The following is a 27,864-nucleotide window of genomic DNA, read 5'->3' on the forward strand; positions in this document are numbered from 1 at the left end:
ATCTGAAGAGACGCACCTCCCGTAACTCCAGAAGCAGGCAGGAACAGCGCACCAAATTAAAAAATTATCTGGTAAAAAACCAACTCCTCTTCTTAAAGAGGTTGACGTATTTCAATTTCAAGTCTAAACCTATTTGACATATAGCTTGATTTCATTATGCTGGAGACTACTGCCTGTTATAAAAATAAGAGTCTCCAGAACCTTCTTCCAGCAAAGACAGAACAGTGATCTGCAGGAAGGGCTGTCAGCACCACCTCACGGGAAGGCTTCCTTCAGCATGAATGGTTGAGGACGGTTCCCCGCATCAGCCATACACTCAGATACACTTCAGTCACACAGAGGCAAGTAAAGGAGACCATTTCCACCACGACGTGAACACAATGCTTTCTCCCCAAAATACACGAGGAGACTTAAATTGTGTTTATGAACAGGCTTTCCCGTCAGGGTAAGATCAATACGAGTTGTAATTATTGTTGTAATTCAATTAAGATATTTTTAATTAAATAAGTAAAACTAAAGGCTGTATTACTATGAGTGTTTTAGTCAACTGTGAACTTTCAAGATAGAATTCAAGCCTACTCCCCTCATCGTGGAAGCGGGATTTCTCTGAAACAGCACAGGCCTCCCTGCCTCCACCCACAGTACATCTCCCTCGATTTCCTGCACGCAGAGAGCTATGAACCTGTTCTATTCACTAACGTAACCCAAAAGCATGGAAGTCACTCGCTATACCTTGTTCACTAACAGACACCAGCCTAATTTTACCTTGCTTTCTGAGTTTTTTGCTTGTGTGGATGAGGCATAAAGAACGAAGCAGTTATTACTACAGAAGACAATGTCCTTCTCGACTCTGTGGGAGCTTTCTCGGGAATCCTGAAAAGCAAAGAGAAATGTGTAAGGATCTCAACAAATCAAAATTTCGTAAAAACAAGGTCTGTGCATTGTTGGTTTTTATGCTACGTTAAAAGTGAAAACAGCTCTCTGTCCTAAAAGTAGAAAAAAAAGGAACCACACGCCAATACCTGGCATCTAAAAATTTAGCCAAAGAGAAAATAAATTTACGAAAATAAACTGGATGATCCATATTCACTCTTTTTAGAAATACGTTGTTCTCATAGTATCCAACCGAAGAGTCCACGGTAGCTATCTGGTTTTAACCTAGAGCATGTACGGCACATGCTGAGGCTACTTCCCAGAATGTGGGTCCCATGGAGCCCCCCACGGGCGGACTCGTGCGGACACAGGAGCGAAAAAGCAGCACGTGGGACCCTTTCGGTGGAGGCGAGTGGTGGGGTCAGAAGGAGTGCTGAAGTACCTTGTTCACGAAGGCCAGATCTCTGAAAGACTTCCTCACGCCGCCTCCAAGAATAACCACTTTACAGTGACAGCACCACTGTGGTCTGAGGGCCGCGCCTTCTGCGATACCGGAATCCTTATATCCAGAAAGACCTAAATGCAGGAGTCTTTCATTGGCGATCGCAGGTGACCAATAACACAATGTGGTACAAGGTGTAAAACTGCACTGTACCAACCCACAACGCGGCTCACTTAACTTCCCTTCTATCATCCTTTTCGCGCGGTTACAGGGCACGTATTACAGGAGCACACGTACTCTCAAGCAGCTGGGGAACCGCTCGAACGTGCGAGCACGAGAGAAAAGCAATGCACCATGCTGGGTTAATATCCACCCTACGCGTGAGGTGGGGGTAGGGGAGGTGGGTACTACTTTTGCCTGAGGGTTAAGACGATGAAAAATGTTCTATGAAGGATGAAGAGGCACAGGTAGGCGGCTAAGTTTGATGTGGGAAGTCCCAGAGGGGTGAGCAGAGTCCCAGGGCCCAGATAAAGATGTGGGAATGCAGGCCGGGCACGCTCGAGCACAGCTTCATGCAGGGTGTGAAGGCAGAAAGGGAGAACAGGGGACGGGAGTGTGAGAGAAGCAGGTGGAGGCCGGGAGTTCAAAGACCCCACACAGACCACCCTCGGGGTTCCCAGAGGAGGCCCGCGCGGAAGCTGCCACGTTGTGGGGGCGGGGCGGGGACGGACAAGATTCCGAGGGACCGGGGGCAAGGGGGACAGCGCAGGGGAGCTGGGCAGGTCTGAGGAGCCGGCAGGTGCCAGCACGGCCACGGGAGGAGGCCTCACGGGGGGCGGAAGGAAGAGGGGACAGGCTGCCGACGCCAGTCGCGTGTGCGACAGGGGAAGCGGCGGTCGGTGCGGCGGGTGCTCGGGGAGCTGGCGTGCCAGCACCTCCTGGGGGACGACGTGACAGGACGTCCATCCCAGAGCGCTGAGGCCAGCACGCCACAGACGACAGAACGCCCGCGGACGGTTAATTTACCCAGGAGCACACACCAACATGCCACCTGGTAGTTGTTAAAAACTAAAGTGGGATTTTAACGAGAACCAGCTTAACCCGGGACTCAAGGGCGAATTCGAGGTCAACGGGACGCAGAGCAGCTCACCATCGCTCGCTGGACGGAACGGCACGCTGGGCGGCTTCAGCCGGTAAGAGCTGGCTGATCTGGGAGGGTTTGCAGATCCTGGCGGAGGCCCACGAAGAAATATATGCTGTCGACACTCCAAGCCTGGGTTTACTCTGTGGCTACTGACCAAACCCACGGATGGAACATCTGGACCATTACTGACCTCATAGCTGTTAGGAACTCGGACGTGGAGAAGGTCGGAAAACGCAGCCACGACGCTGCTGATGTTCTGAAACAGAGGCGTGAACGCTGCGTCACCCCCACCGAGGGCGACGGCGAGCCACAGAGGCCAACTGCATCCTTCCGTGGCTGCCAGCCGCCGGACGCGTACGGTGGTAAAGTGCGAGCAAACCCAAGCACGTGTACGCAGGCTTAAGAGTCTCGGGGAAGAAGTCATTTGAATGGAGCAGCATCCCAAGAACGCTTGTCTAAAGAGAAATCCCCACACGGGGATCCCAGCTAACGTTAAGTATTTGCACGAACACCGACCTCTTCCGGCTGCCTTCCTATGTGACAGGCGGAACGGACGCCACCACCAGGAGGGAGCTAGATAGACCCTGTCAGTTCTCACAGCTGGGCAGAAACTTCCCGGGCGTGGTCTCCGCCCGGCTCTGCGACAGCCCACGGGGATGGGCGCTGTCACATCAGCGCCAGGTTCTGTCGGTGGCCAACACGGCCTATCACTGGGCTCAGTGTGGCTGCCAACATCCTCACAGAATTGAGAGACAGAGAGAGAGAGAGATTCTCGGCAATTTAGTAGTATTCGACAGCAGCAGCTGCCAAAACCTCTGTGGTTGATAAAATGCCTTCTCGCTTTTTATATGTGTGCTCATCAAAAGGTTTCTCTCTCCAGTGCACACGCTTTAATAAAAACACGAGAACGCGAGCTTCGTTCTGCCCTGGCTCCGGCGAGCCCGCCGTGGCGCTCGGAAGCAGCCTAGACGGCTACGGTGACTACTGACCCTACACCTAACTCTGAGCTTCTGTCCTCATCACCCTGCTGCACACGTCTTGTCGTCAGCCACCTGACACACCTTTAAAGACAGGGACAGAGTTTCCAACGTGAAAAAGTTGCTTCCTCCTCACCTCAGCAGCTGTAGGATGCAGAGTGATTGCCACAGATATAAGACCCGATCTGGGACCGTTTGGAGAGGAACCAAAAGGCGGTGTGAAAAATAAAGTGCCAGGCTCAGTCTTGATGTCATTCCTTCTAGATTCCAAACCTTAAAGGGGGGGGTGGGGAAGGAAGGAGGAAAAGGGGAGAGAGGGAAAGAAGGGAGGGAGGGAGGAAGGAAAGAAAGGTGGGTTGAGTGTTAATGCTCTTGAGAACCCAAAGGTGGACATCAGTCAACTGACACACTGGAGGAGGAACAACGCGGCTGAGTACTCCCCTACCTTTGCCAGTACTGCTAGGAAGGATCGGGATGATGGGGGATGGCACAGGCTCCGGGGGCTCCTCTTTGACCGACGACAAATCTGGGTATCTGCTCACGTCCATCCCAACCACACTCTCGGGAGAGGACGACGGAACGAAACTGTCAGGAGTGTCCCGACCACCAGCGTGATCCTGTATCCTGAGAGGAGGACAAACACGACACGCCGACGTGTGCAAACCCACCACGGGGGGGTGAAGGTGGGGGCTTCCTGCACCGACCCAGCCCCACCCGTGAGCATGACTGTAAGAGTCCTTCGGATAAAGGCAATAATGTAAGAAGGCAACGAACAGGTTCAGGGCCAAACGAGAAATCTCCCGGAAAAAGATACAAGAAATACATTCAACTTTAACGGTAGGTTTAGTCTGACCGAAGCTCCAGAATCTGTATTTCAAGACCCGCCAACAAAAGATTTAACGTTCAGGTTACAACGTGGCAGAGAAAGGACGGATACTCCTACCTCTGCCAAGTTCCAGATCCCGGAGACTGTGGGAGCAGTCTGCCGCGGGAAAGGAAAGAGCCAGGCCACACGCCCCACAGGCACACCCGCAGAGCCCGCTGTGCCGATGTGCAGAGCGGGAACATGGGGGAAACTTGGTCACTGTGCTCATAAGCCTTTACTTTTCTTAACCGATCAAGTATGGTGAAAAGAAGAGAATGGTCAAGCCCAGGAAGCTACAGGTGAACCAGCGCAACTGAGGTCAGAGGGCAAGTGCAGCCTCAAGCTAATGCTGTAGGATACCTCCCAAATCTGGGGTCTCCCACTGGTCCCCCAGGAGAGATGCTGTCGTGCGGAGGGAGGATGTGTGCAGGAGCACTGTGAGGAAACCTGAGAGAGGCTTCCAGACGGAGTCCCTGCAAAATCCAGGAGTGGAGCAGATCCCTCACCCGAGGGCAGCAAACATACACACCTATGAAGCTGCCTCCCACAACTGCTCCCTGGAAATCTGGCAATTTCTAGCAGTAAGATGCAGAAGAAAACGAGGAGACCAGGATTCTAAATCTGGAAGACTTATTACTCCTCTTTGGTCCATAGTTTTAGCACTAATAAAGCAGGGACTTAGTCTGAATGATGTCTCAACAAACAGAGGGTAGTTACCAGATTTTGGAAGGAAGGGAGAATCATTGACAAAGTACATAAGAACCTTTTTAGATTTAACTTGTTGGGTTAACTACTAAGGGAAGCAGATTCTCCCCAGACAGAATCTCGGGTCCAAACTGAGACAAAGAAGTTACAAAACTCTGGACAAGACGGTTCTTAACTTCTCTTCCACAAAAGCTGTTTCTGATATCTGTGACTGCTGCTGTTTTATTTTGGACAGCCGCAAACATCCGTGAATGACACTGATCTCTGAAATACTTTGCATGGAGACTCCCACTGCCTTAATGTCTATTTGATTATTTGTTGAACTTCCTACACCATCTAGGAATTTAACAATGCATAAACTAATTACATTCGATAGTAAGAACGTTTCATAAAGTATGTTTGAGAAAATTTCTCACCAAATTTTACCCCTTAAACGTTGTCACACGCTATCCCTACAGACATGATGCCAAAGATATATATATATCTTTATATATATATATATATATATATATATATATATATATATATATATATATTTTTTTTTTTTTTTTTTTTAAATGAAGTAACTAAAGAGTATGTGAGAAGACAGGAACTCTACCTTAATTCTTCCTGATTGTTATGAGGCGGTGTCGGCAGTGAGGCTGGCACATCGACGGTCTTCGGGCCCTGAGCGATAGCTCTGGCTAACAAGTCGTCTTGTGGTCTGAAGGGCAGCTGAAATGCTTTCGGTCCTAGACTTTTGGTAACTGGAAAAGCGAACACACATAAGGAAAAACACGTTCAGTTCAAACGGATACATGGGTGGAACACGACGACTCGACTGCCATTTCACCACACACGGCCGGCAAAGGCACACTCCTCAAAGGCGCACAACGTGCAGACCAAGCGTCATACCTTCGTGGCTCATTAATACGCCAGCTCTTCCAGCAAGTTCTTCAGTTGTCGCAAAACCATTTGCCATCTTCTGACAAGCCATAGGAGGTGGTGTAGGAGGAAGAGAGGCAGGGGGTGTTGGAGGATTACTTAAATTATTCTGCTGCAGAAGACCAAAAAATTTTAAATTATATGCTACAGAGCAGATATGCCACGACCTTGCTAAAACTTAGTTCTGTGAATTTTTAGCACATGGAAGCAAGGCTACAGAAATGTTATCGAGATGGATCTTCATTCCTAAACGCACAGCAAGAAGAAAGAGTAAACATACGAGGCCAGGAGGTTTTGTGGTGGAAGAAATACTCATGACGGTATGGACAGATTATCTATTTGCTTACTTTGCCCCGCTTGAGTACTCAAGCCTTGAAATTAAGAAGCAAAGTTACATTATTCTATTCTATACATCCCTTTTTAAATTTCATTGTTATAGCCAGTGAAAGACAGCTTTAAAATTCAAGCAATAAATTGTAAAAAGTTCTCAAAAATTCCTTTAATTCAATTTTCATTAAGATACGCCCCAGTTCTATTAAAAAAAAAACAAAAAAAAACAAAAAAACAAACTTGAGAATTTGTGGTCTTAATCCTCTAATTACAACTCATAGCCTCAATATTAGCATCTTGACTGTCCAAAACCTCTATAAGAAGCAAAAGTCGTCACAATAACTCTAAAATGTCTAAATCATTAACAAATGGATCTCCCTCCAAACACTTCTCTCTGCTTTGCATTTGTCATCAATTTGTCATTTGTTGATTGATTGATCAGTCTCTCAGGGATTGCTGGAATCTACCAATAATACTATGAAAATCAAGGGCAAGGTGAAATTCCAAATCTCGCAAAGATCTGGGATTTCGTGAAGGTAATGAAGTTGTGTTGGAGAACAGCTTGCATTGGAAGAGAAGCATTTATAAGAGGACAGGCTCTGACTGAAGAGAAAGGCCAACAATGATAATAAACGGAGCGTCACAAGAGAATGACTTTAATACTAAAGTAAGAAGAGAAGCCCTCCAGAAAAATGATGATACTCTCAAATATTTCTGCAAAAAGATCATTTTACACAAGTCAGATGTGAAGTAAAGAATGTCTACTGAGGCTATAAAAATGTTGCTAAAATAATTAATACCAAAAGATAAATTTGAGTTAGATATTTTAGTAGTGTAAGAATTAATGTCTACTTGTAATTAGTACCTCAATTATTAGACAAAATACATTTTTAGATTTTTTTCCATTTTTCAGGGAAAATTGCTAACTGCATTTTTTTATTGTTTACTATGAATTTGGATTCACCTTAAGAGTTAACAAAGGTTATAGGAAAATAGATATTTTCTCTACTGTGGAAACACATAATGGATTTCTTCACTATTTGAACTCTTACCTACGTAAAATTGCAAATGTTTATGTTAGAGACTCTTCATCCAGTGAAATTTTAATCTTTTAGCTGAACCAAAGTTGAAATGAAACTCGAAGATTAGCCGGAAAACAAGACAAGCTCTACCAATTCTGATATGGTATCCAAAGAGGAAGCAAGGTAAGACCTTGGCGAGGAAACATACCTTGTAGATCAACTGAGAATAGTAATCCGAAACCCCTTCAAGGGTAGCACTGCCAAAAGTTCCTAGAAGTCGGTTCCCACTATTAAATTGGCCACTGCCATAAGGAAGAAAGTGCGCAAAGTTCACTCCAATGATTGGTTCCATTAGAGGGAGCAGAGAGAGCTGCTATTAAAAAACACATTGAAGAGTAATGTACACGGTAAACAAAACAGAGTGCTTCTCAACTTTTCTAAGACCCGAGGCAACTTAGTCAAACAAGGCTTGAGAAAAATGAGACTTTAAATTTCAAGTATCATAATGTTAGAATAAGTGAGAGAGACCACAGAATCTCTGAGATATATTTAAAAATGAGCTTTATTCTGATCTGCCTTAAAGGGACACTGCCAGGCAGCCGACAAAAAAAGCACATTCCTTATGTCTGCTCGGCAAGAATCGGGGCGTGAAGGGAGGCCGGGGGCCCCCAGGAGCACTCGTAGTGGCTGTCTCCCACCTTCTGTAACAACTACAAAGGTGTAAGAATAGAGTTCACTAGGGGAGCCCAGCAGCCGCGTTTCCTTGCGTTCAGAGTCACAAGTGACACAGACGGTTGTTCTTGGTCCCGAGGCCGCTTCTGAACACAGTTTGGAAAGCTGGACCATCAGCTACCAGTCCACCTATCTCCACTGTAACTTTTGGGCACGCGCTTTTGCTTCCAACTAGGAAATCTACTAGACTCCTTGGTGACACATCTCTTATCCCTGTCACTACTTGAATTAGGAAATACGGTGATAAGGTTTCAGTTTCACAGGGCTTTTCCCAAGAAGTGGCTACGAGCGACTCACCTGCTTCAGGTGCGTAAAGGTGTCGGTGGCAGAGGACAAGGCGCGTTTCTCCTCTTCGTCCTTCCGCCTTTTCTTCGAGCGCGGTGCGGCCTTCTCCCCCACCCTCTGAGTCCGTTTGCTTCGCGGTTTCTTGGTCTCACTTCCTCCATCCGTTTTTGGCAAGGGGTTGCTGCCACATCCAAAACCACCTTGCATCTGAGCCCCCAGAGTTTGCTGACGTGATTGGAAAGGTTAAGAGGTAAGTACAACATTCACGTGTTCGACTGAGCAGTTCACGCCAACCCGGTTCCACCCTAGGACACACCCTCCTCCTCACAGGGGCACTAAAAGTTGAGCAAAGGCAGTGGCATCAGATGGTCTGTTTTCTGAGATGCCATCCCCGTTTTCAAACGTTATTCTCAAGTATGGCCACTGGCGAGCCGCAAAGCTTGAAGAAAAGGCGGGATGCTTAAGGGTGGCTCCTTTCCCTTGCGGAGCCAGCATCCCTCCTCGGCCGGACCCCACGGGTGCCGGCGCCGCCCGGGGCTCCCCGTCCCTGCTCTCTGGCAGCTCTGGGGCAAGGCGCGCTCTTAGCCACACGGTTGTGCTGGCCTCTGCGGGGTGGGCTGAGACTTATTTTGGGTTCCCCTTAGGGATGGGGGAAACACAAGGTCTGCAGAAACCACGGACAAGCTCCAGAGCCTGTGCGCCCGGGCTGAGACGAACGGCTGGCCTCAGATCAGTAAAAACAAACAACGCTGGTCATCCAAATCAGCTCCCGATCGTTAATGCGACTGACTAGTGACTACCACATGCTTACAGCCAGTGAAAAAGGACCTGTATGATAGCAAATAAACCTTTTTTCTTCTTTTGTCTTTACTTAATGGCTAAGAAGTGAGAATAAACCAGTTCTTGAAGAGGCTTTTATATACCTAAAAATACCTAAAAAAACTGTGGGGATTTTTTTAGGGGCCATTATTTCTAAACTTCATAGCTATACTTTGCTATATAGGCAACTACAGTTGCTAGACTTTTCACGCACTCTGCACGGAATCTTCGCGGGTTTGAAAATTCTAGTTTCCAGATTTACTCCGAATGGCTTAGAGCATGCGTGGCAACGTTTTTCTGCAAAGAGCCAACCAGTAAACATTTCAGGCTCCGCAGTCCATGTAGTGCCTGCTGTAGTCAGTCAACTTTCTGCCTGGGCACTCCAGAGCAGCCACAGAACGCTCCGAAATGAACAAGCATGGCCGTGTTCCAATAAAACGTTTTAAATTCATGGAAACTGAACTTAAATTTCGTATAATGGTCACCTGTTGTGAAACAGTTCTCTTCTTTAGATTTTTATTTTCAACCACTTGAAAATGGAAACATCACTCTACGCTCAAAAAAGAGAGGGTAAAAGGTCTAAGCAGACTCAGACTACCCATCCCAGGGGGAGATCGATGGTTCTCAAAGAGTAGTTCCCAGAGCAGGAAAAGGAGGGCCAGCTGGGGCTGGTTAGAGATGCAGATTCCCCGGTCCCACCACAGACCCACTGCACCAGGAACTCTGGGACTGAGGTCCAGCACCCTGTGTTCCAACAAGCTCTTTAGGGGATGCTGATATAGTCAAGGTTCAAGAACCACAGGCCTAGAATTGGGTCTCTCCATATCCATATGCGTAGGAATCAAGTGGGATCTTATTTAAAAACATATTCTGATTGGGAAGTCTGTGTTGGAGAGTAAGAAGTGGCATCGCTCACAAGGGCAATGCTACTGGTCCCCAGGGCTGCACTCTGAGCAGCAAGGACCTAAGAATTTCTTACTGGCTCTTAAGACATTAATAACATAGTTGCTTATTAAGTGTGGATTGGTCACGCACTTTAAGTGCTTTGCAGACATTATCTCTAAGCCTCACAATTACCCTTAGAAGCAGGTATTACTACATTTCAAAGAAAACTTCTAATTATAGGAGAGCACAAAAGATTAAAAATCATCCAAACGTCTGCCTGAGATAAAAAGTTAGTATTTTAACATATCTGTGTTCAACCTTTTACCTATGGCTACACACATTGTGTTAAAAACACAATGGACACACATTCTTTTATTTTAGTGGCTTGACATGTTGTTTCCCATGACATTAAGTATTCTTATATAGCATAAATTTTAATGTCCACAAAAAACCCCCACTAAAATCTCATTCAGGTATAGCTTTATAGATACTATTTAAGGGGCACTTGGGTGACTTAGCTGGTTGAGCATCTGACTTCGGCTCAGGTCATGAACTCGTCGTCTTGAGTTCAAGCCCCACATCGGGCTCTGTGCTGACAGTTCAGAGCCTACGGCCTGCTTTGGATTCTGTGCCTCCCTCTTTCTGTCCCTCCCCCGCTGTTCTCTCTCTCTCTCTCTCTCTCTCTCTCACAAAACTAAACATGAAAAAAATTAACAAAAAAAGAAATAATTATTTAAATTTATTTTCTTTCTCTTAAATTCTTTCTTTTTTTTTTCTCTATTAGTAGAGACAGGACATTAGCTATTCAGGTGGTTACATCTTTGCATATTTTAGCATTTTATCTTCCTTATCCCAGGTTCTTAAATATGGAACTGGCAGGTCAAAGATATGCACCTTTTATTACCAGCACAGTGTGTTTTATCTCCATTAATCCCCTGCTAACCCTACAAAGTAGGGAACAGTATTATTCCTCCTGTGTCCAGGTGACGAAACCACGGTACAGAAACCACGGTACAGAACCCCCCTAGACCACACTCCTGCTAAGTGATGACACGTGATCTTCATGCCGGCTGAAGAGCAACCTCGTACACTCTCCAGGAAGGCTCCAGGGCTGAAGAGCAACCAGGAGGCTGCTCTTCTCCCAACCGCAATTTATGTGTGAAGGAACAGACAGCATGGAGGGAGAGCGGGTCTATCCAACTACTGCCACGACAACTTTGCCTTCCGTGGGACTACAAAGGAGATGGATTTCATCGTTTGTAAGATGGGGAGAGTAAGTTTTCCTGCCACGTGACTAAATGTTATCTCCAGGCAGGCGCTCAGCACAGGCTACCTACCTGGGATACGGTAAGGCGTCATCAGCCCCGATAATAAGGCACCTCTACCCCCTGCCACCCTCCCAAATGGATAGGAAACCGTGTGACACAGACCAAGCATTTATACACACAGGACTGATCTCATTCCTTTTTCTATCCTAACATCCTCTATGGTTTTTAAACATAGAATCATCAGTATTAGGACTTAGCTTCAATTCAATACACTAAGTACTTACTATGCGCTAAATACTGAGAACCTAAAGGTGGTCAAGATGCACCCTATGCCCTCCAAGAAGTTATTTAAGTGGTAGTATAGAGACTACTGTGTGAGCACATGGCCACTGACACATATTTGAGAATGGCTGAACTGAGAAAGGTCTGGAGAAGATGATTCTAGTATCCAGTTTTAAAAGAAAAGTAGACCCTGACCAGATATAAAAAAAGACAAGAGAGAAGTAGGCAGAAACAGGAGCATATGACCATACAGGGAAGCATGAAGTCAGCAAGAGCTTTCGGGGACTCTGCAAGTAGCTCAGGGCTCCTAGGGGCACAGGACGCAGCAGAGAAAGTGGCTACACACTGGGCATATTTGATTGGGGACAAACAGGACTGGAAAAATATTACCAGTCACATTTACAAAAATTACCTGAATCTATCAGGCCAACACTCAATCTCAACAAAATTGTCAGATAAGAGAAAACACAAAGCCAACACTTGCAAAAAGAATGGCTTCATTAACAACCTTAAAATTGAAAATCTAAACTAAATATACCACTTCACCCCATTCAATTAAAAAATGAAAACTGTAAAATCCCAACTGAGAAACACTGTAGGGAAAGCTTTATGAATACACCAGTAATGGCAATGCAGCTTCTGAAAGATAAGGAAGCAAGAGCATTCGAAGCTGACCAACTCTTAGGACCCAGAAGCCCCCATTTGGGAAAGAGCTCAAGCAAGTTCACTGAAATGCAAGGGATGGAATCCTGCAAAAGGTACATTCACAAAGAACCTACACACACACATACACACACACACACGGAAACTCAACGTTTTGTAGCTTGGAAAGGGCAGAATTTTGATACGTGGGAAACTATAAAGATAAAATATCTCTGTGGAAGATTCCATTCGTGTGACATCAAGTATTAATACACTGCAACACAATGGATACCCAATATGAGTTACCCCTGAGGGCTCCCAAGGGTATTGACAGGGGTGCAGGAGCGATCTTCTGTATTTCAAAGAGGTTAACAGAAACTGCATACCTATTTGCAGTAAAGACATTGACATCCACTTTTTGCTTTAGTTCGAAACTCAATGTGGCACTGATCAGACACATGTTACATATGAAGTGCATTAGTACAGGTCTTTGATAAAAAAAAAAAAAAAAGGAAATTATTACTTAATATAGGTTATGGGTGTGAGTCAAAACTTGGGCTCCATAGAGGTAGAAACAACAAAACTGAAATTTGTCCTCTTAGAGAAGAAAGTTGCAGAACCACGTTGGAATTAATATAGTGGTTGGCACCAATGTGTTGTGACTGTGATTTAAAACGAGAGGGGGAAAACGCAAGCTGGAATTTTCATGGAGCACACTTACCAATCCTTCCACTGGGTTCTGCCTCTCAACCACTGTGTTATCCTTCGTACACGCATCTTCTGAACAAAAGCTGCCTTCAGGTTTTTGACTCAAAAGGGAAGATGACTTTTTATTTTTCAGCAGATGCTTCAGAAGCTCGTTGCCTGAATCTCCTTTGGCAGCAGGGGCCCCAGCAGGATGGGGAGGGCTCTGCCCTGAGGAGACAGGACCAGCCCCGGCTTTCTCCTCGACCTTATTTCTGGCTCGTTCCTCCAGGTCAGGCCCGTCTTGGCCGGGGCACTGCTGGGGCTCGGTGGTCTCCAGTGTCACCTCTTCTGTGGAGGCAGGGGTTTCCACGGAGTGCTTTTCCGCCTCCGACTCCGCGAAAGCGGGTTGGTTTGGAGCTCCCTGAGCTAACTCACTCTGGGGCAGCCTGCTTTCTAACTCTGCGCACAGCTGGCCGGCGGCCGTGTTGGGAGTCGACGGGCAGACGGGTTCCACCAACTCGGGTTCTCCCTGCTGAGGAAGCTCGCCGGGTGTGTTCACGGTGGGTGTGGAGGTAGTTTCTGAGATACTCGGGGTGGGGGGAGCAGTTATATCTGAGTGGGGAGTGGATGGTGCCTTGGTGGATTCCACATCATCGTCTTTCTTCTTCTTTCTTGTTCTTTTCTTTTTCCCCTTTTCTTCTGGGATTATGTCAGAATACAATTGAATAAGCGACTGGGTCGACCCTGGGTGACTTTGTCCGTGGGCTGCGGCAGGGTCTTGGCCACACGGGAGACTGCCACTAGCTACTGCGGGCGCCGCGGGTAAAGCAGGTGCAAAAGGAGGCCTCGCTGGGGACTGCTGGAAGCTGGCCCCAGAAAGACCTCCGTGTACCTGCTTAACAGAATGGAAGCCGGGGCTTCCGCCAGGAACTGACGGCGAGTCCGGAACGAACGAGGGAGGCCCTATCTGCCTTCGCTCATTGGTTTGCATGAACGTTGGGGTGGGAGGGGAATTAAGAGATCCCTGTTGGATGCTCTGCCCCATCTGCTGTTGGTGTTGCGGAGACTGCTGAAGGGGCCGTGGAGGCTGGGTAAAGTCACAAGGCAGGTCGGAGCTGTAGAACGGAAGCTGGGACCGCATGGGGCCGTGCGGCGGCACCCCCACCCCCTGCTGCAGAGCCCGTTGTCTGTCTACCTCTTGCATGAGCTGGATTCGCTGTCTTTCCTGCTGTTCTCGTAAACGTTCTTTCCGCTCTCGTTCCTGGAAACTCTCACTGAAGGGGTTGTTGTCGTCAAATTCCACCCGTGGGGGCGGTCCGCTCTGGGGATTTGCACTGGACACCGTCCCTGGCGCCGGCGTGCGAGTTCTTACTGGTAACTGGGCAACTGGAGGCTGGATCCTGGCAGGATTGAGGGGGAGGTGGGCAGGAGCACTGGCAGGCTGCCACGCCGGCAAACCGGGCATTCTCGCAGGGCTGGTGTGAGCAGAAATCACCACGTGCTGCTGGTGCTGCAGCTGCTGAGGCACCATGGGGAAGCTGGGCTGGCTCATGGCAGCTGGGGGGGCACCCGGAACCAGGGGCGGCTGGGGCGGGACCCCTGGCACCACGGGAGGCGGCGCCATGGCGCACTGCTGCTGCTGCTGCTGCTGCTTGATCCGATAATCTTCTATCAACTCGGCATGCTCCTTCTGCTGTTTGCGGATCTGGAATGATAAAGCGAGGCTTACTCGTTTTTTCCACAGGTATCAAACCAAAGCGCTGGCTGATGATTATGGTGGGGGTGATACATAAGGCAGCTGGATCGTACAGAGGCAAAAATCGCAAAAAATTAGACTGATCAGCACCAAGGACGGCCAATCTTTTTAACAACACGATTTTCCTAAAGTCACCTGTGAAACTTCGCCGGATAGGATAGGATGTCCCCAAGGCAAATTCAAAATATGTTTCTGGAAAAACATATTTTAAAACTCTTACTGTGAGAGTCATAAACTATCTGAGCCACACATCAAAAGGTAAGATACAAGTCTTATAAGGTACATTAACCCACAAGGTGGGAATGACCAAGATTTAACTGAAGCTGTAACCATTTAAATAATTTCATTTCTGAAGTGCATCAAATCACACAGGTGGGAAGACACCGTGAAATGTGTGAAATAACGGCAGGTGCACCACACCCACCCTCCCCTCCAGGTTAAAAAAGACCGGGTGGGTAAAACCCTTTGAATTTAAGGAATAACATATTTCTAAAAAATATCCAAAACGTTGAGGGAATACTTTGAATGGTCCCTAACAGGCTCCTGATATGACGACTGGCTTGTGTCAGTGAACTCATTCCAAGACCCCTGGGCCCTGATGTGCCAGATGCTACAGACCGTTTTCAGTTAAAGATGTAACCCAGGCCCCGAGGTGCACCTTGCTCAGGAAGGGCAGGCAGTGATGCCAGGGGCTACACGTGTCCTCTGGAACCACCCAATTTTAGATGCATATTCCACTAGTACACCGAGCCCAGTGGTTCTAAATGTTTTCAACTTATTGTCTTCGGTTTCCCAGACAGACTAGCACGTTCTCTGCACATAAGGGTTTTGGTGGGTCTCCAGGGCCCGTAGAGCTATCATTTTCTTCTCTCCTGACCAACGACTGGCTAGAACTGGGGAAGTACCACGGGCCGGGGGGGGGGGGGGGGGGGGGCAGCAGTACATGGAACGTACCTAGGGCATTAGCTGGAATACAGAAAGGAGGTCATCTGTGCCTTTCCCATGCCATTTTAAAATACTCTTCAACACATTATCCTCAATCGCTGATCTTAACGAGATTACACTGGACTGCTGGCAACTCTACAGTAACAGATGACGTGTCTCATTTCCCAAGTACAGTATTAGCTTCTCAATAGGATTTGGCCATGGATATGCAAAAGCTAGGCCCTCATCATAAGGAATTTATAGGAAGACACCAGAAGGCAATGAAAGTGCTAAAAATACTTTGTAAGAAACACCTATCGTTGTAAGAATTTCACTTGCAATAAACACGGACCCACAGAGTAAATTTTGAGAGAACTCCCCTCCCGCTCTAGAACTGTCCTAATTTTAAACAATACGGATTATGTTACAATCACCATACTGTTGGCACATTCTTGTGGTAGCTAAAGCTTGGAGACGAGACATCTGGGCCCCAAATCCCTAACCCAATAATCAGCTAGGAGCCAACATGTCACCTACCTCTGTGACGACTCACCAGACTTTTCCCGTGTAAAACGGTGACAATACTAGCTTCCTCAAAAAGTTGTAGACAAGGTTAAAGAAGACAACGTATGTGAATGTGTTTACCGGACTGTTCACTACACTGACAGCGCTCTGATTTTTATTAAGTCAGTCTACTCTTTCTCCTATTAACATCTGGATTACTTTTCAATTTTATTAAAAAAAATTAAATTGAGGGGCGCCTGGGTGGCGCAGTCGGTTAAGCGTCCGACTTCAGCCAGGTCACGATCTCGCGGTCTGTGAGTTCGAGCCCCGCGTCAGGCTCTGGGCTGATGGCTCGGAGCCTGGAGCCTGTTTCCGATTCTGTGTCTCCCTCTCTCTCTGCCCCTCCCCCGTTCATGCTCTGTCTCTCTCTGTCCCAAAAATAAATAAAAAATGTTGGAAAAAAAAAAAATTAAATTGATAAAAGTAAAACTGACTTTTCTGGTGTACAATCCTATGAACTTTATCGCACGCAGAGATTATTGTAGCCATCGCCACCATCAAGATACAGAAGAGTTCTGTCACCCTAGAAGATGCCCTCATGCCTCCCCTTTGTCGTCAAACTCTCCTTCCCCCACCCTTAAGCCCTGGCACCCCCTAAACTGTCGTCCATCCTGTAATTTTGTCATTTCCAGAGTGTTATGTGAATGGAATCTGGACATAATCTCCCTGGATTAGCTTCTTTCACTCAGCACAAGGCTCTTGAGATCCATCCAGGTTCTTCTATATCAAGTTTGTTCTTCTTTACTGCTGTGTAATGTTCCAGTGTATGGACATACCACATTTTGTCCAACTGTTCATCACTACAGGATACTTGAGTGTTCTCAGTTTTTAGTGACTATTAACACAGCTGCTATTAGTATTTGTATATAGGTTTTTACGTAAACCTAAGTTTTTAATTCACTTGGGTAATTACTAGCAGTGGGCTCTTAACCCATTTTGAACGCTACTGTTTTACTTTAAATAAAAATTTTAAAATTTTATTTCTTTTTAAGCATAATTGTTATTTCAGTATGAACATTTTGAGAAACATCTGGTTTACAATGGAAGGTAACAGCAAAACGGTTTCGTTTCTGAGGAATGAGTCTTTCATTTACACGAGATATACCGACGTACTTTAAGACCAAGATATGGAGAAGAAACAAGAAAAACATCCCATGAAAGAGAACCACAAGAATGCTTCAAACTACCTGTTCTAGCTGTTTCTGAACCATGCTCTGCTGTTCCGTAACATGCTTGAGTTGTTCCGCATCCTCTTCTGGAAATTCCCGCCCTGCTTTCTTTGCGGTACGTTGTTTCGCGGAAAGGGCCTTCTTAGACTTTCTGTGCGCGCCAATTTGTTCTTCAAGGTATTTCTGCTGCATCTGAAGAAGCTGTTGGGTCTCCTGAAGCCATTCTTCATACTGTTTACGTTGTGAATCATCTAAAGAAAAAATGAAAAATTCGTCTGTGTTAATTTTCTAAAGAATCCAACAATATGAAAGTTACACAGATCCATTTTGTAAGGAAATGCAGTTTCACCATGACCGTGTAATAGGTGGTATGAAAACATAATACTAAGTATTAGACCATAATATAACTATTAAATAGGAGACTTTAGAAAAATATTTATTCGAGAAAACCAAAGAATGCAGGTTTTAGGACACGTGTTAATCTCATACTTAGAAATACTGTAACTCCAATCTTTAAAAAGCACAAGACTTGTATCTAACGAAATACTTCTTGCTATTGAAGTACGAAATTCTCTAACCCACATACCAAACTGTCTGTCAAGTTATATATGTTTACTGCATTAACTCAACTTTACAGAATGTTAAATATTTGTGGGTTTTTTTAAAGACATTTTTTTAAATGTTCCAAAGAAACAAAGTTAGGTACGTATTATTAAGGTCCAGAGCATGGATTAGGTATCATTTCCCATGCTAATTTTCATAAGTTTATAAGGTTTTTCCTATTTCTTAACAGTGAAAAAATACCCTAAACTTTAGGGAAGGGAGCCTGACCTCTTTTAGATGGGACCGACATGAAGCCTACGTTTTATAAAGGAAATCCGTAAGTTAAAAACCACTGGTAACTTTTATGAATTTTGTAGTCTATACTTCTATAAATAAGCAAAGGTATAGAATAATTATCAACCAAATAAACTCTTTTCTACTTTTATGACTGTCATAAATATCTCCCCAAATAGTTAACTCTCTTCATTTTGTATTCCTTCTTTATTCTTTAAGGGCACTTTACGTTACTGATGCCAAATCCCAAAAACACAAAAAAAGTCATCTTATGGTACTAAGATTCAAAATATACCTTTTTGACTCACTATAAGACAAAGAAATGAATAAATACAATTCCAAGAAGGACATTAGCCGAAAAATTACATCAATGATAACAGAATATTGTCATACAATAAGAATCCAACCAAAGCCAATGGGCACAATAAAGCCAGAAAAAGCCAGTTGGTTATAGTAGTTTACTTGATTTTAATGCAAATATGTATTCAAATTATAATTATGATTAATGCAGGGGTAATTTCAAAAGGTCAGACTTTGGGTTTGTTCCTAAACCCAGAAGTTCCAGTACACGTACGAACTTGGTATCTAGTCTACTAAATTTGAAGGGCATTTTTCAAGAACAGGCTTTTTCACAAGATTTCAGAAGTTCTGCTTCTGGTAGAATGAGACCTACCGCAAGGAAAGCCTTTCTGGTTTCTGGAACCAGGAGAGCAGAGGTGAGCAAAATGAAAAATAATGGTGAAAAAAAAGTTAGCTAAACAGTCTGAAGATTTCAGAAAGGTTCAGTTTGGGGAGAACTTTAAATACTATCCTGAACCACCTTGGGACCCCTGAAGATAACTAGAAAGGGTTCCACGGCATCTTGCAACCTTGACCTTCACACCATGCTGCTAACCCAACTTTTTTCTAAGCATATTCCCTTTGTTGTTCCCATTTAGTGTCCTTGTCACTTAGGGAGACAGTCATGAGAACGAGAAGTGGTTTACTTCTACAGATTGTAAAGTGCCCGATCTATATACAAAAACAACAACATTATTGAAGAGAATGGGGAAGATGGTTTTTCTGTATTAAAATACTTATCTCTAGCTATAATTCTTCATGCACAGAGAAAAAAAGCAACGAAAATACATGCCTTCAGGAAAAGATGCCTAATAGGGCAGTGATGTTTCATTAAAGATGAGGGCACTTAGACTTAAAATAACACACCTATACTAATTCCATTTTTTTTTTTTTTTTTAAAGAAAACACAAAAATAGCGCAAACAAGCAATCCCCAGAGAACACATAACTTATTAGATTTATACTTACTGACAAAGCCTGGACCAAAATTTGGAGGATTAGGCCTAGAAATCTGATGTGTTATACTGCCATCCTAAAATAAGTAAAATTTACAAATAGGTTTATTCCACATTTCAGTTAAAGGGGGAAAAACTTAAAAAAAAAAAAAAGATATAGAAAAAGAAAAAGAAAGAAAAAGAAATGGAAGGGGGGGAAAACCCCTTTAGTTTCCTAAGACATCTCTAAAGCTTCAATCTTTATAAAAATTGAATAAATTTTGTGGGGACAACCTAATTTCTGAAAATTTAGAACTATCTCTGAACTATTTTCTAGATTTTAGTTGAAAAACAATTATGCTTGAGGTAAGGGATTATTCATCAGAAATATAATACTAGGGCACATGAAATATTGTTAGTATTTAGCTAGAGATCCACATAAAATTCCACTTTTTGATGAAATCTACCCAGTTTTTTCTGCAATTAAGACATAAATTCAGGTTCCAGATTTACTCAGTTCCACTCTGTAACACAAAGTTATTTACAAACAAAAACCACCGTCTCTAACATGCACAAATAATAAAACAAATATACACTAGTTAAAAACATTAGTCTTATTTTCTCATTAAATGCCTTATTTCTTCCAGGGAGACTGAATAGTTATTAACCCAACGATTCCTTGGCAACAATCTGACAAATAAGATTACTCTGAGAAAAACATTTACTCAGTTGTTACAAGTGGTGCTGGACATGAGCTGCAGACAAGGTCACAACTGTCAGTGTTACCAGCAGCCAGAAAACTTCGTGAATCCGTGTCATACTGCAAAGCAGGTGGTGAAACATCTGACCGATCCGAAAACTGGGGTTCAAGAACTCGCCCAAGATGTACCGTACATTCACAGCGGAACTGAGAGTTTTAACTCCGCTATGAAGACTATGCTTTTTCCACTGTATCACATGGTGCCTCTCTCTTCTTCAATAATGAAGAGAATGTATTATCGGCATAGTAAATCTAAAGTACAAATGTCACGGCAAAAAAGAACATTTCAAAAGACATGTATAGTAGGTAGCTTTTCCCTTTCTTTTCCCCCCTAGGCAGATACTTGAGTAACTATCAGTGAAGAAAACACTTCACTTCGTGATGAACAGCTCTACTCCTCTGGACATTGCTTGACACTAAACATTTAAATATGACAGTTAAACCTGATTATTACGAATGTAAAGTATCTTAAAAAAACTACATTATCCCAAGGAATAAACAGAATATGACTATCTATAGCTAAGTAGAAGGATTATAATCATTATTTTTCTACTTTATAGCAGTTTTACATTTTAAATGTCATGGATGAATTCCAAAACGTAGGACGTGAAAACGGTTTTTTTTGTGGAGTTCAAAGTAAACAAAAGCAAGACCCCAAACCCTACGCATTTGGTTTCCCTCCAAATGACATCCTAACTCTTAACTATATAGGTCCTTTTCAGAAACTGTCGATTTTTTAACCTCAACTGGTCTCTGCCTGAAAAAGTAACAAAACGTCTTTAGTGCTGCTGAGCCAGTAATATATTCTGGCAGTGTTTTACGGTTTCTACTACTTTCTAAAAGTGGCCTGACTTAGAGAGTCGGGTTCGGTAAGAAACACAGGGAAACGCGGCGGCTACGGGCACTGGTCGCGAGCGGCAGTACCTGGGCCATCGCCTGCGGGAGGAGACTCTGGCCTTCGCTGGTTTGCGCCCCGGTCACCGACTGGCCCATAAAGGGGAACCTGTGGAAACGAAGCACTGAGTGTCAACATGATGAGCGTTTAGGTCGAAAACCATTTTGCTTCTCATCTGTTTTGAAAACTGCTTTTAAGCGCGTAACCATGTTTTCTTCCAGGGAGAAAGCGCAACGGCGTCAGAAACACGTGCGAAAGCCCCACTCAATCGTCACCCTGCAGTCGTGAGGTGGGGACGCTTTCTGCTCCCACTTCACTCACGGTGAGAGGAAGACGCGGAGATCACGTAACCTCTACCACAACCACCAAGAGGCTGCGGAAAGATGCCAGCTGCCAACCGGGCTGCTCCTGGGGTCTCGCTATTACAGGCCTCACTGTGCCTTAAAATAAAATTAATTCACGTCTTCCGGATAAAAAATGTAGCGAAGGCACTTCTGACATAAATTCTTAGAAAATTATTTCTTGTTCCGATCATTGCCCGGAGGGGGACAATGCACACAATAGGTGACGGCGATTAAGAGGTACAATCTTCTAGTTATAAAATAAGGAAGGAAGGAGGAGGTGGAATGTAATGCAGAGGGAATACAGTCAGTAACACTGTGACACTGTCCAGGGGCAGATGGTAACTAGGCTTTCCGTGGTAACCATCTCATAATATAAATATCAAATCACTACGTTGTACACCTAAGACTCATATGATACTGTTGGTCCATAATTATTCTGCAATTAAAAAAAAAATCCATAGCCTATTTTGTATTCCAAACTAAAAGATGTCTCTCAATTTTAAAGCAAATCAAAATTTGTCATTGACCAAGAACAAGTCTTGTAAGGCTAAAACTGTTGGGCAAAATGTGACTTATGCTAATTAGAGCTATAAAAACTTCACGGAAACATTACCGCTTTAATGAAAACACTTCCTCGAGAGTTACCAAATGCTTTAATACAGCCAGCATAATTTGATAATAATATCAAATATTGTACATCAGTACTTACGTACCATTGCAATTTAGAACGTATGCTTTTTAAGTTTTTTACTCAGGTTTTTGATTTATCTGTCACCTCCCTGCCCCCATTACAGTCCTGATCTGGAATGATCTCTGGATCCAAATAATCACTCACTGTCCGTGTGCCTCAGTCAACAGCACTCTGGTTGACGGAGGGACTACCCTCAGCCCCTCTTCAAAGCACTCAGAACAAGAGCAAACAACACTCGAAATCCTAACTGCGTCTCTGACTGGGAGAGGGACCCATGCTGAGAGATCACTGGTCTAATTCTGAGGCTCCTTTTTTTTTTTTTTAAACTTGAGGTTTCTGTTTTACATTAAGAGCTAAATGAAATTTAGCATTTCCTTCCATTTTGATACAGGCAGCAAACTGTACTTTTTAGCACTACCATGACTTTGTCACCAACCGAACTCACTTTATATTCATAATCAAAGTTGCTGTGCACACCTCATTGGTCATTTATGTTCATCATTACATACTTGAAAATTCTGGTAGTTATCAGATCTGTTGCTAAATTTACTAATGCATTAAGAAGCATATAAACCATAATTTTAAATTTAAGTAACTATATTTCAAATATAATTGATTTCCTTGTAATACTACGTTTTTGATTCTGCATAGAAAACATCAAGAAAGAATTCAAAGGCTTCACTGGAATGTCAAAAATGGTCGTAACAAAAAGTTAAAAACCTCTGTAACAGAGAAACTGTGGTAACAGATGCTGTGCAATAATGAAAATCATTAGAACTACTATTCTCCTTTGACCTCAACAATGTGTCGTGACCATATCTAAAGTATCTCAACAATGGAAAAAGAACTATACCTTTAAGGATTCCCAATTTACCTGAAACAACATGTTGATCTTAAATTCATGCAGATTTTATATTCAACTCCATAATCACCCATAATCCTTTTTATTAAAAAAAGTCCTTCACCGTGGTAATTAGGCTAAACTGAGGCTCCATGCCTACTCTGTTGACAGGTTCTCAACCGCAACACACAGAAGAGTAAGCCACGGTGTTCACTAAAAAAGACACACCAGCACCCTCCTCAGATATTCTGATTCAGGAAACCCACAGGTGAGTAAATGAACCTACGCTTTTTAAAAAAAACTACCACAGGGGCACCTGGGTGGCTCAGTCGGTTAAGCGTCCGACTTCAGCTCAGGTCACGATCTCGCGGTCCGTGGGTTCGAGCCCCGCGTCGGGCTCTGGGATGACGGTTCGGAGCCTGGAGCCTGCTTCTGATTCTGTGTCTCCCTCTCTCTCTGCCCCTCCCCCATTCATGCTCTCTCTGTGTGTCTCTGTCTCAAAAATAAATAAACGTTAAAAAATAAAAATAAAAAAAAAAAAACAACTACCACATAATTCTGATAGTAGTCCATAATCAAAACTTAAGAAAGACTGCTCAATGGTTATTTAATCCACCTTGGGGAGCATAAACACACCAATTTCAGAAATCCAGAGTCTAACAACTCTTACGGTCTTCTTTAATGCAGAATTGCCATTTTTCTGGTAGCAGTGAAAAGACTAATTCTCTAACCACTAACTTTCAACTGTCCCCTTGACATTTTTTTTCTGACTCAAATTCAGTTTGGGGACGTTTTATTTTAGAAACAAATTCACCGTTGCCTTAACCACTCAGGATCTTTTCTGAAATGTCCCACATTTTTCTCTGCATTGTTCGTTGGATGGAATACAAAATAGTCACAGACTTAAGTAAACTATCTTCTTTTCTCAACAGAACAGCTTTCTCTCTATCGTCTTGTGTATCTTCTCATCTTCATCAATTTAGGTTGAAAGACTCTCTGTCCGAAGCAGCTTTTAGTTAGATTAACTACAGGTACTTGAAAGAACACACTCCTAAATCCACCAGCTTTCCTGATTAAGTCAACCTTCCAACCATCCTCTGATGTTTTATTACATCTACCATAAAACTAATGGAAATTAAATCCTTACATTTGTATAGCATTTTACACTCGATCACACCCAGCTGACCTTACAACCAATGTAAGTATCTAGTGTTCATTCCCGGGATATATAAGTTTTTTTAGTTACTACATGCTTTCTCTAGGAACTAGTAATAATTCACGTACTTCTTGAAGCACAATAGAAATGAGAAACATCTTCACCTACCTGTTCATAACCATGGGTGGCATGCCCATATTGTTTTGTGCCATTACTTTATTTATGCCTTTCAGGGCCACCATTTTGGCTTTCATTATAGGGTCTGTAATTGCATCAAAATCTAAAGAAGAAATATTTCAAAGTTACTTATTTCATAGTACTTGGTTCAAGTAACACTAAGAGATAAAGTAACTATCACAAACATCATGTCATCTATAGACTCATAATCCTCATAATAATCACTATTACAGCTTTTCGTACCAGGTGAGGAATTATGAAATGCTAACAACCTTATCCTGAATTTAATCTCATCTCAGCAATCCATAATTGGATAATGCTCCAATACGTGAGTCGCGCAAAAATCAGAACAAGAAGCCTGCCACATTTAAGGGAGACGATGGCAATCATCTAAAGCAATGCAACTCCTTTTCATCCAAACTTCTGCCAGGCTAAACAGAACGGCTTCCTTAGTAATGCAGCATCATGAACAAGAAGCTGCGGTTATTTCCAATACTAAGAATGCCACCAAACTGGTTATCACTTTGAAAAGTAAAACATGTCTGTTTCTTGAGGGTGCAGCTTGGCAATAAGGACAGACCTATTGAAAAGAAGACTTCTTTGCATGTAAATGAAAACTGGATCCCCTCCCAGTAGGACAAGATGGGTAAGGTCTATAGGACAGAACGTCAATCTTACTGTTTAGAACAAAGCGTTCCTTTGACACGTGTGCCTCGATTACAAATTCTTACTATTGGACGCACTCGGATGTTTTACGGGCTTTGGCTGTTTTCAAACTCATAAGGTATTGGAAATAAGTTAAAGAACTTTATGTGACCAAACTTTGCCAAGCACTCGTCGTACACCAAGGACAGTGGTAAGTCTATTTCTATCGTAATTTCTTGAAATTCATCTTTCAGTGACTCAGAATACATGGGAAGCAAGAAGATGCCTGCCACTTCTGTTAAACCGTACCGTAAGAAAGAGAAGCGAGGTCTGAAACCCAGAGCTTTGAATCTCTTGATTCCTGGGAGGAACCTAACACTCTTTAACTGCTTTCATCTTAAAGCGGAAGGAGGAACAAACACAGGACTCTCGCTGCTCTGGTCCACGTGTCATTTTAACACCGAAATCCCGGAAGCTTACCGCATGCCACCCTGACGCCCACAGCCATGACTACAAAAGCCAAGGGCATTCCTACCGATGTTAGGGAAAAACGGCTCTGCCCGCTGGCGAATCATAGCTTGCATCTGTCTTTGCTGCTGCTGCTCCTGCCTCTCTTGATCCAGAAGGTCCTGCAGAAGCAGAGGCTGTTCCTCCAGAAGGAGGGGCCTCTCTCTACTCTGCTGGGCTAACGTGGGAGGGATCATCAGCTGCTGGGGTCCAGACTGGCTCGTCAGAGGCACAGTTTGATTTGCAGGTTTTCCGGTCCCAAAACCGTGATTAACTGGTGACTGGCCTTGAATGAATCCTGGATTTACCTGCACGCCCTGAGGAAAAGTATGGTTTACCCTAGAGACTGCTGGCACGTTAGAATTCATGGTACTATCCAACATGTGCCCGGGCGGTGTCATTAAAGGAGGCGGCAAAGTTGACACGTGACCGGATGGTGAGGCTGGCAGCGTGGGTGGCGGGGACCCCAGGGGCCTGACGTCTGAGTTATCAGATTTTTCATTAGCAAGTAAACTCGAGAGAACCGGAGTTGATGCGGTTATGCCGCAAGAGTTTATCACGTCCTCCGCAGGCAGCTGCGTGGAGCCGCGGACACCTGGGGTGGAGCCAGTGGCTTCTCGGGGGGGTCTCTTCTCCAGTAGATCCGTGTCGCAGGGCTGCGGGACAGCCTTTTCTCCGTCACTGACATCTGTGTGGGCTGAAGCCTGTGAGCTGGGGGTGCCGACGTGGTCTTTACTCTCATTGCTTTTCTCACTTTCACATCTGCCTTCCCCTTTAGAATCCGGAGACAGTACTTCTGTTTTTATCTCACTGGTACCAGTGGATTTTTTCCACGGAGGTTTATCAGAAGGAACCACAGTCTTGTCTTCCTGCTCCTTCATTTTTGGCTCAACAGACCCACACTGATTATCTATCTTATCATCGATGGGAACATTAAGGTCTAGTTCCTCATTAAACATGCTTTTCTTATCTCCTAGGTCAAGTTCTGGATCCGTGTACGCAATGATATCAAATTCTCCTGACCTTAAGAGGTCATCCAGGTTGGGGTCATTAGTTTCCAAATTACCTAAAGTGTCCAATTCATCTCCCTTGCCGTCCTCTGTGTCTAGATTTAAATTTTCGAGATCTTCATCATCCAAGTCTTTGACTTCCACTCCCTCGAGGTCTTTAACATCTAGTTCCTTCACAGATGGGTCATCAGTATCGAGTTTTTCTTCAAGACCATCAGAAGACTGGGTGGTTATCTGTAAATTATCGGATGCTGTTTCAGCTGGTGTAGATGTTGACAAAGAGGCCTCTGGGAATTCACCACCTAAGGGATGACTCAGGGACCTCATGACCATAGAAGATGAATGGGCGGGATGGCTTTGGTCTTGCTGCGATGGTGGCACTTGTTCCAAATTTGGATGCAAAGGTAGCTGGGTTGGCAGACCTTGAGAAGGTCGTCTCAAGGGCTCTGCGTGTCTAGGGCCTGGAAAGTCTGGCCGGGGAATGAAGTTTCCATGTCTTGGATGAGAAGGTGCCTCTAGAACACTGCCGGGAGGAGCAGTGAAGGGCAGCCGCGGCCTTCCATCGGGCGCCCTGTGCCTCAGTTCAATAAAAGCTTGACCCAGTATGTTATGCTGCTGAACCGGCAGACTCTGTGGTGGAAAATGCTGAGGGAGGCCAACTGGGTTATTCATTTGCGAGTTATTTAAAGGCCTCGGCATGTCTACAGACATCGATCTTCTCAGCTGTGGAGGAGCTCCAGACCCCTGTATTTGCTGAGGAGGTGCAAGGAAGCGTTCCTGACTTGACAGGGTACCATGACTACCTCCTGGAAATCCAAATCTTTAAAAAAAAAAAAAAAAAAAAAAGAATTAGAAGAAGTAGAAGAAGTAAATTGTTATTATTAAGTATCATGTTGAATTTACAGTTGGGTTAAAAAGGAAAAACTCTAGATTAAAATCAAATGCAAAATTAATGATACCCACTATAACGACTTAGCAAAACAAAACTGGCACCGTTAGAAAGCACTTATAAAGTATCTATGTGCAAGTAATTCTTGCTAAATACCCTATAACGTACACCATCTCTGAGCTCTAAAGGCATATGATCTAAGACAACATAACCTGCTGCCAAGCAGATGGAATCAATTGTTTAGAAAGAAGCTTAATACTATTGCAGTGGAGTAAGAGTCTTCTCCTTTTTCTATATTTATGGAGGCTGCAAGGAGCAGGCTGACCGGGGGGATGCTTGAAGGCGGCTTACAGGCCTTCTGTCCTTGAGAAGACAAAGGCACAGGTATGATGACTGGATAGACTGATCTATGTGCTTGAGAGGAACGACTACAGAGTCATTAAGAGATAAACAATGACAGGTACAATGTGTAAAAATTTAGTAGATGAATAAATTGTAGGACTATTTTTTTTTAACATTTATTTTTGAAGGAGAGAGGACAGAG

The 27,864-nt window shown here is 44.2% G+C and overlaps 1 protein-coding gene across 1 annotated transcript in view; it reads right to left on the minus strand.

The window, feature by feature from the left end:
• KMT2C (lysine methyltransferase 2C) overlaps positions 1-27,864 on the minus strand; it is a 284,438-nt gene that overhangs the window by 13,351 nt on the left and 243,223 nt on the right. Inside the window, 14 exon segments of the mRNA XM_019424862.2 lie at positions 766-873; positions 1,316-1,449; positions 2,466-2,715; positions 3,573-3,709; positions 3,882-4,060; positions 5,605-5,752; positions 5,901-6,042; positions 8,312-8,524; positions 12,917-14,587; positions 17,314-17,546; positions 19,440-19,503; positions 21,090-21,168; positions 24,261-24,372; positions 25,450-27,251. Coding sequence (XP_019280407.2) covers positions 766-873; positions 1,316-1,449; positions 2,466-2,715; positions 3,573-3,709; positions 3,882-4,060; positions 5,605-5,752; positions 5,901-6,042; positions 8,312-8,524; positions 12,917-14,587; positions 17,314-17,546; positions 19,440-19,503; positions 21,090-21,168; positions 24,261-24,372; positions 25,450-27,251 — 5,272 coding nt within the window.

The sequence above is a fragment of the Panthera pardus genome, unplaced genomic scaffold (assembly GCF_024362965.1).
Source record: "Panthera pardus isolate Hobbes unplaced genomic scaffold, ASM2436296v1 HiC_scaffold_9, whole genome shotgun sequence".
Taxonomy (NCBI): domain Eukaryota; kingdom Metazoa; phylum Chordata; class Mammalia; order Carnivora; family Felidae; genus Panthera; species Panthera pardus.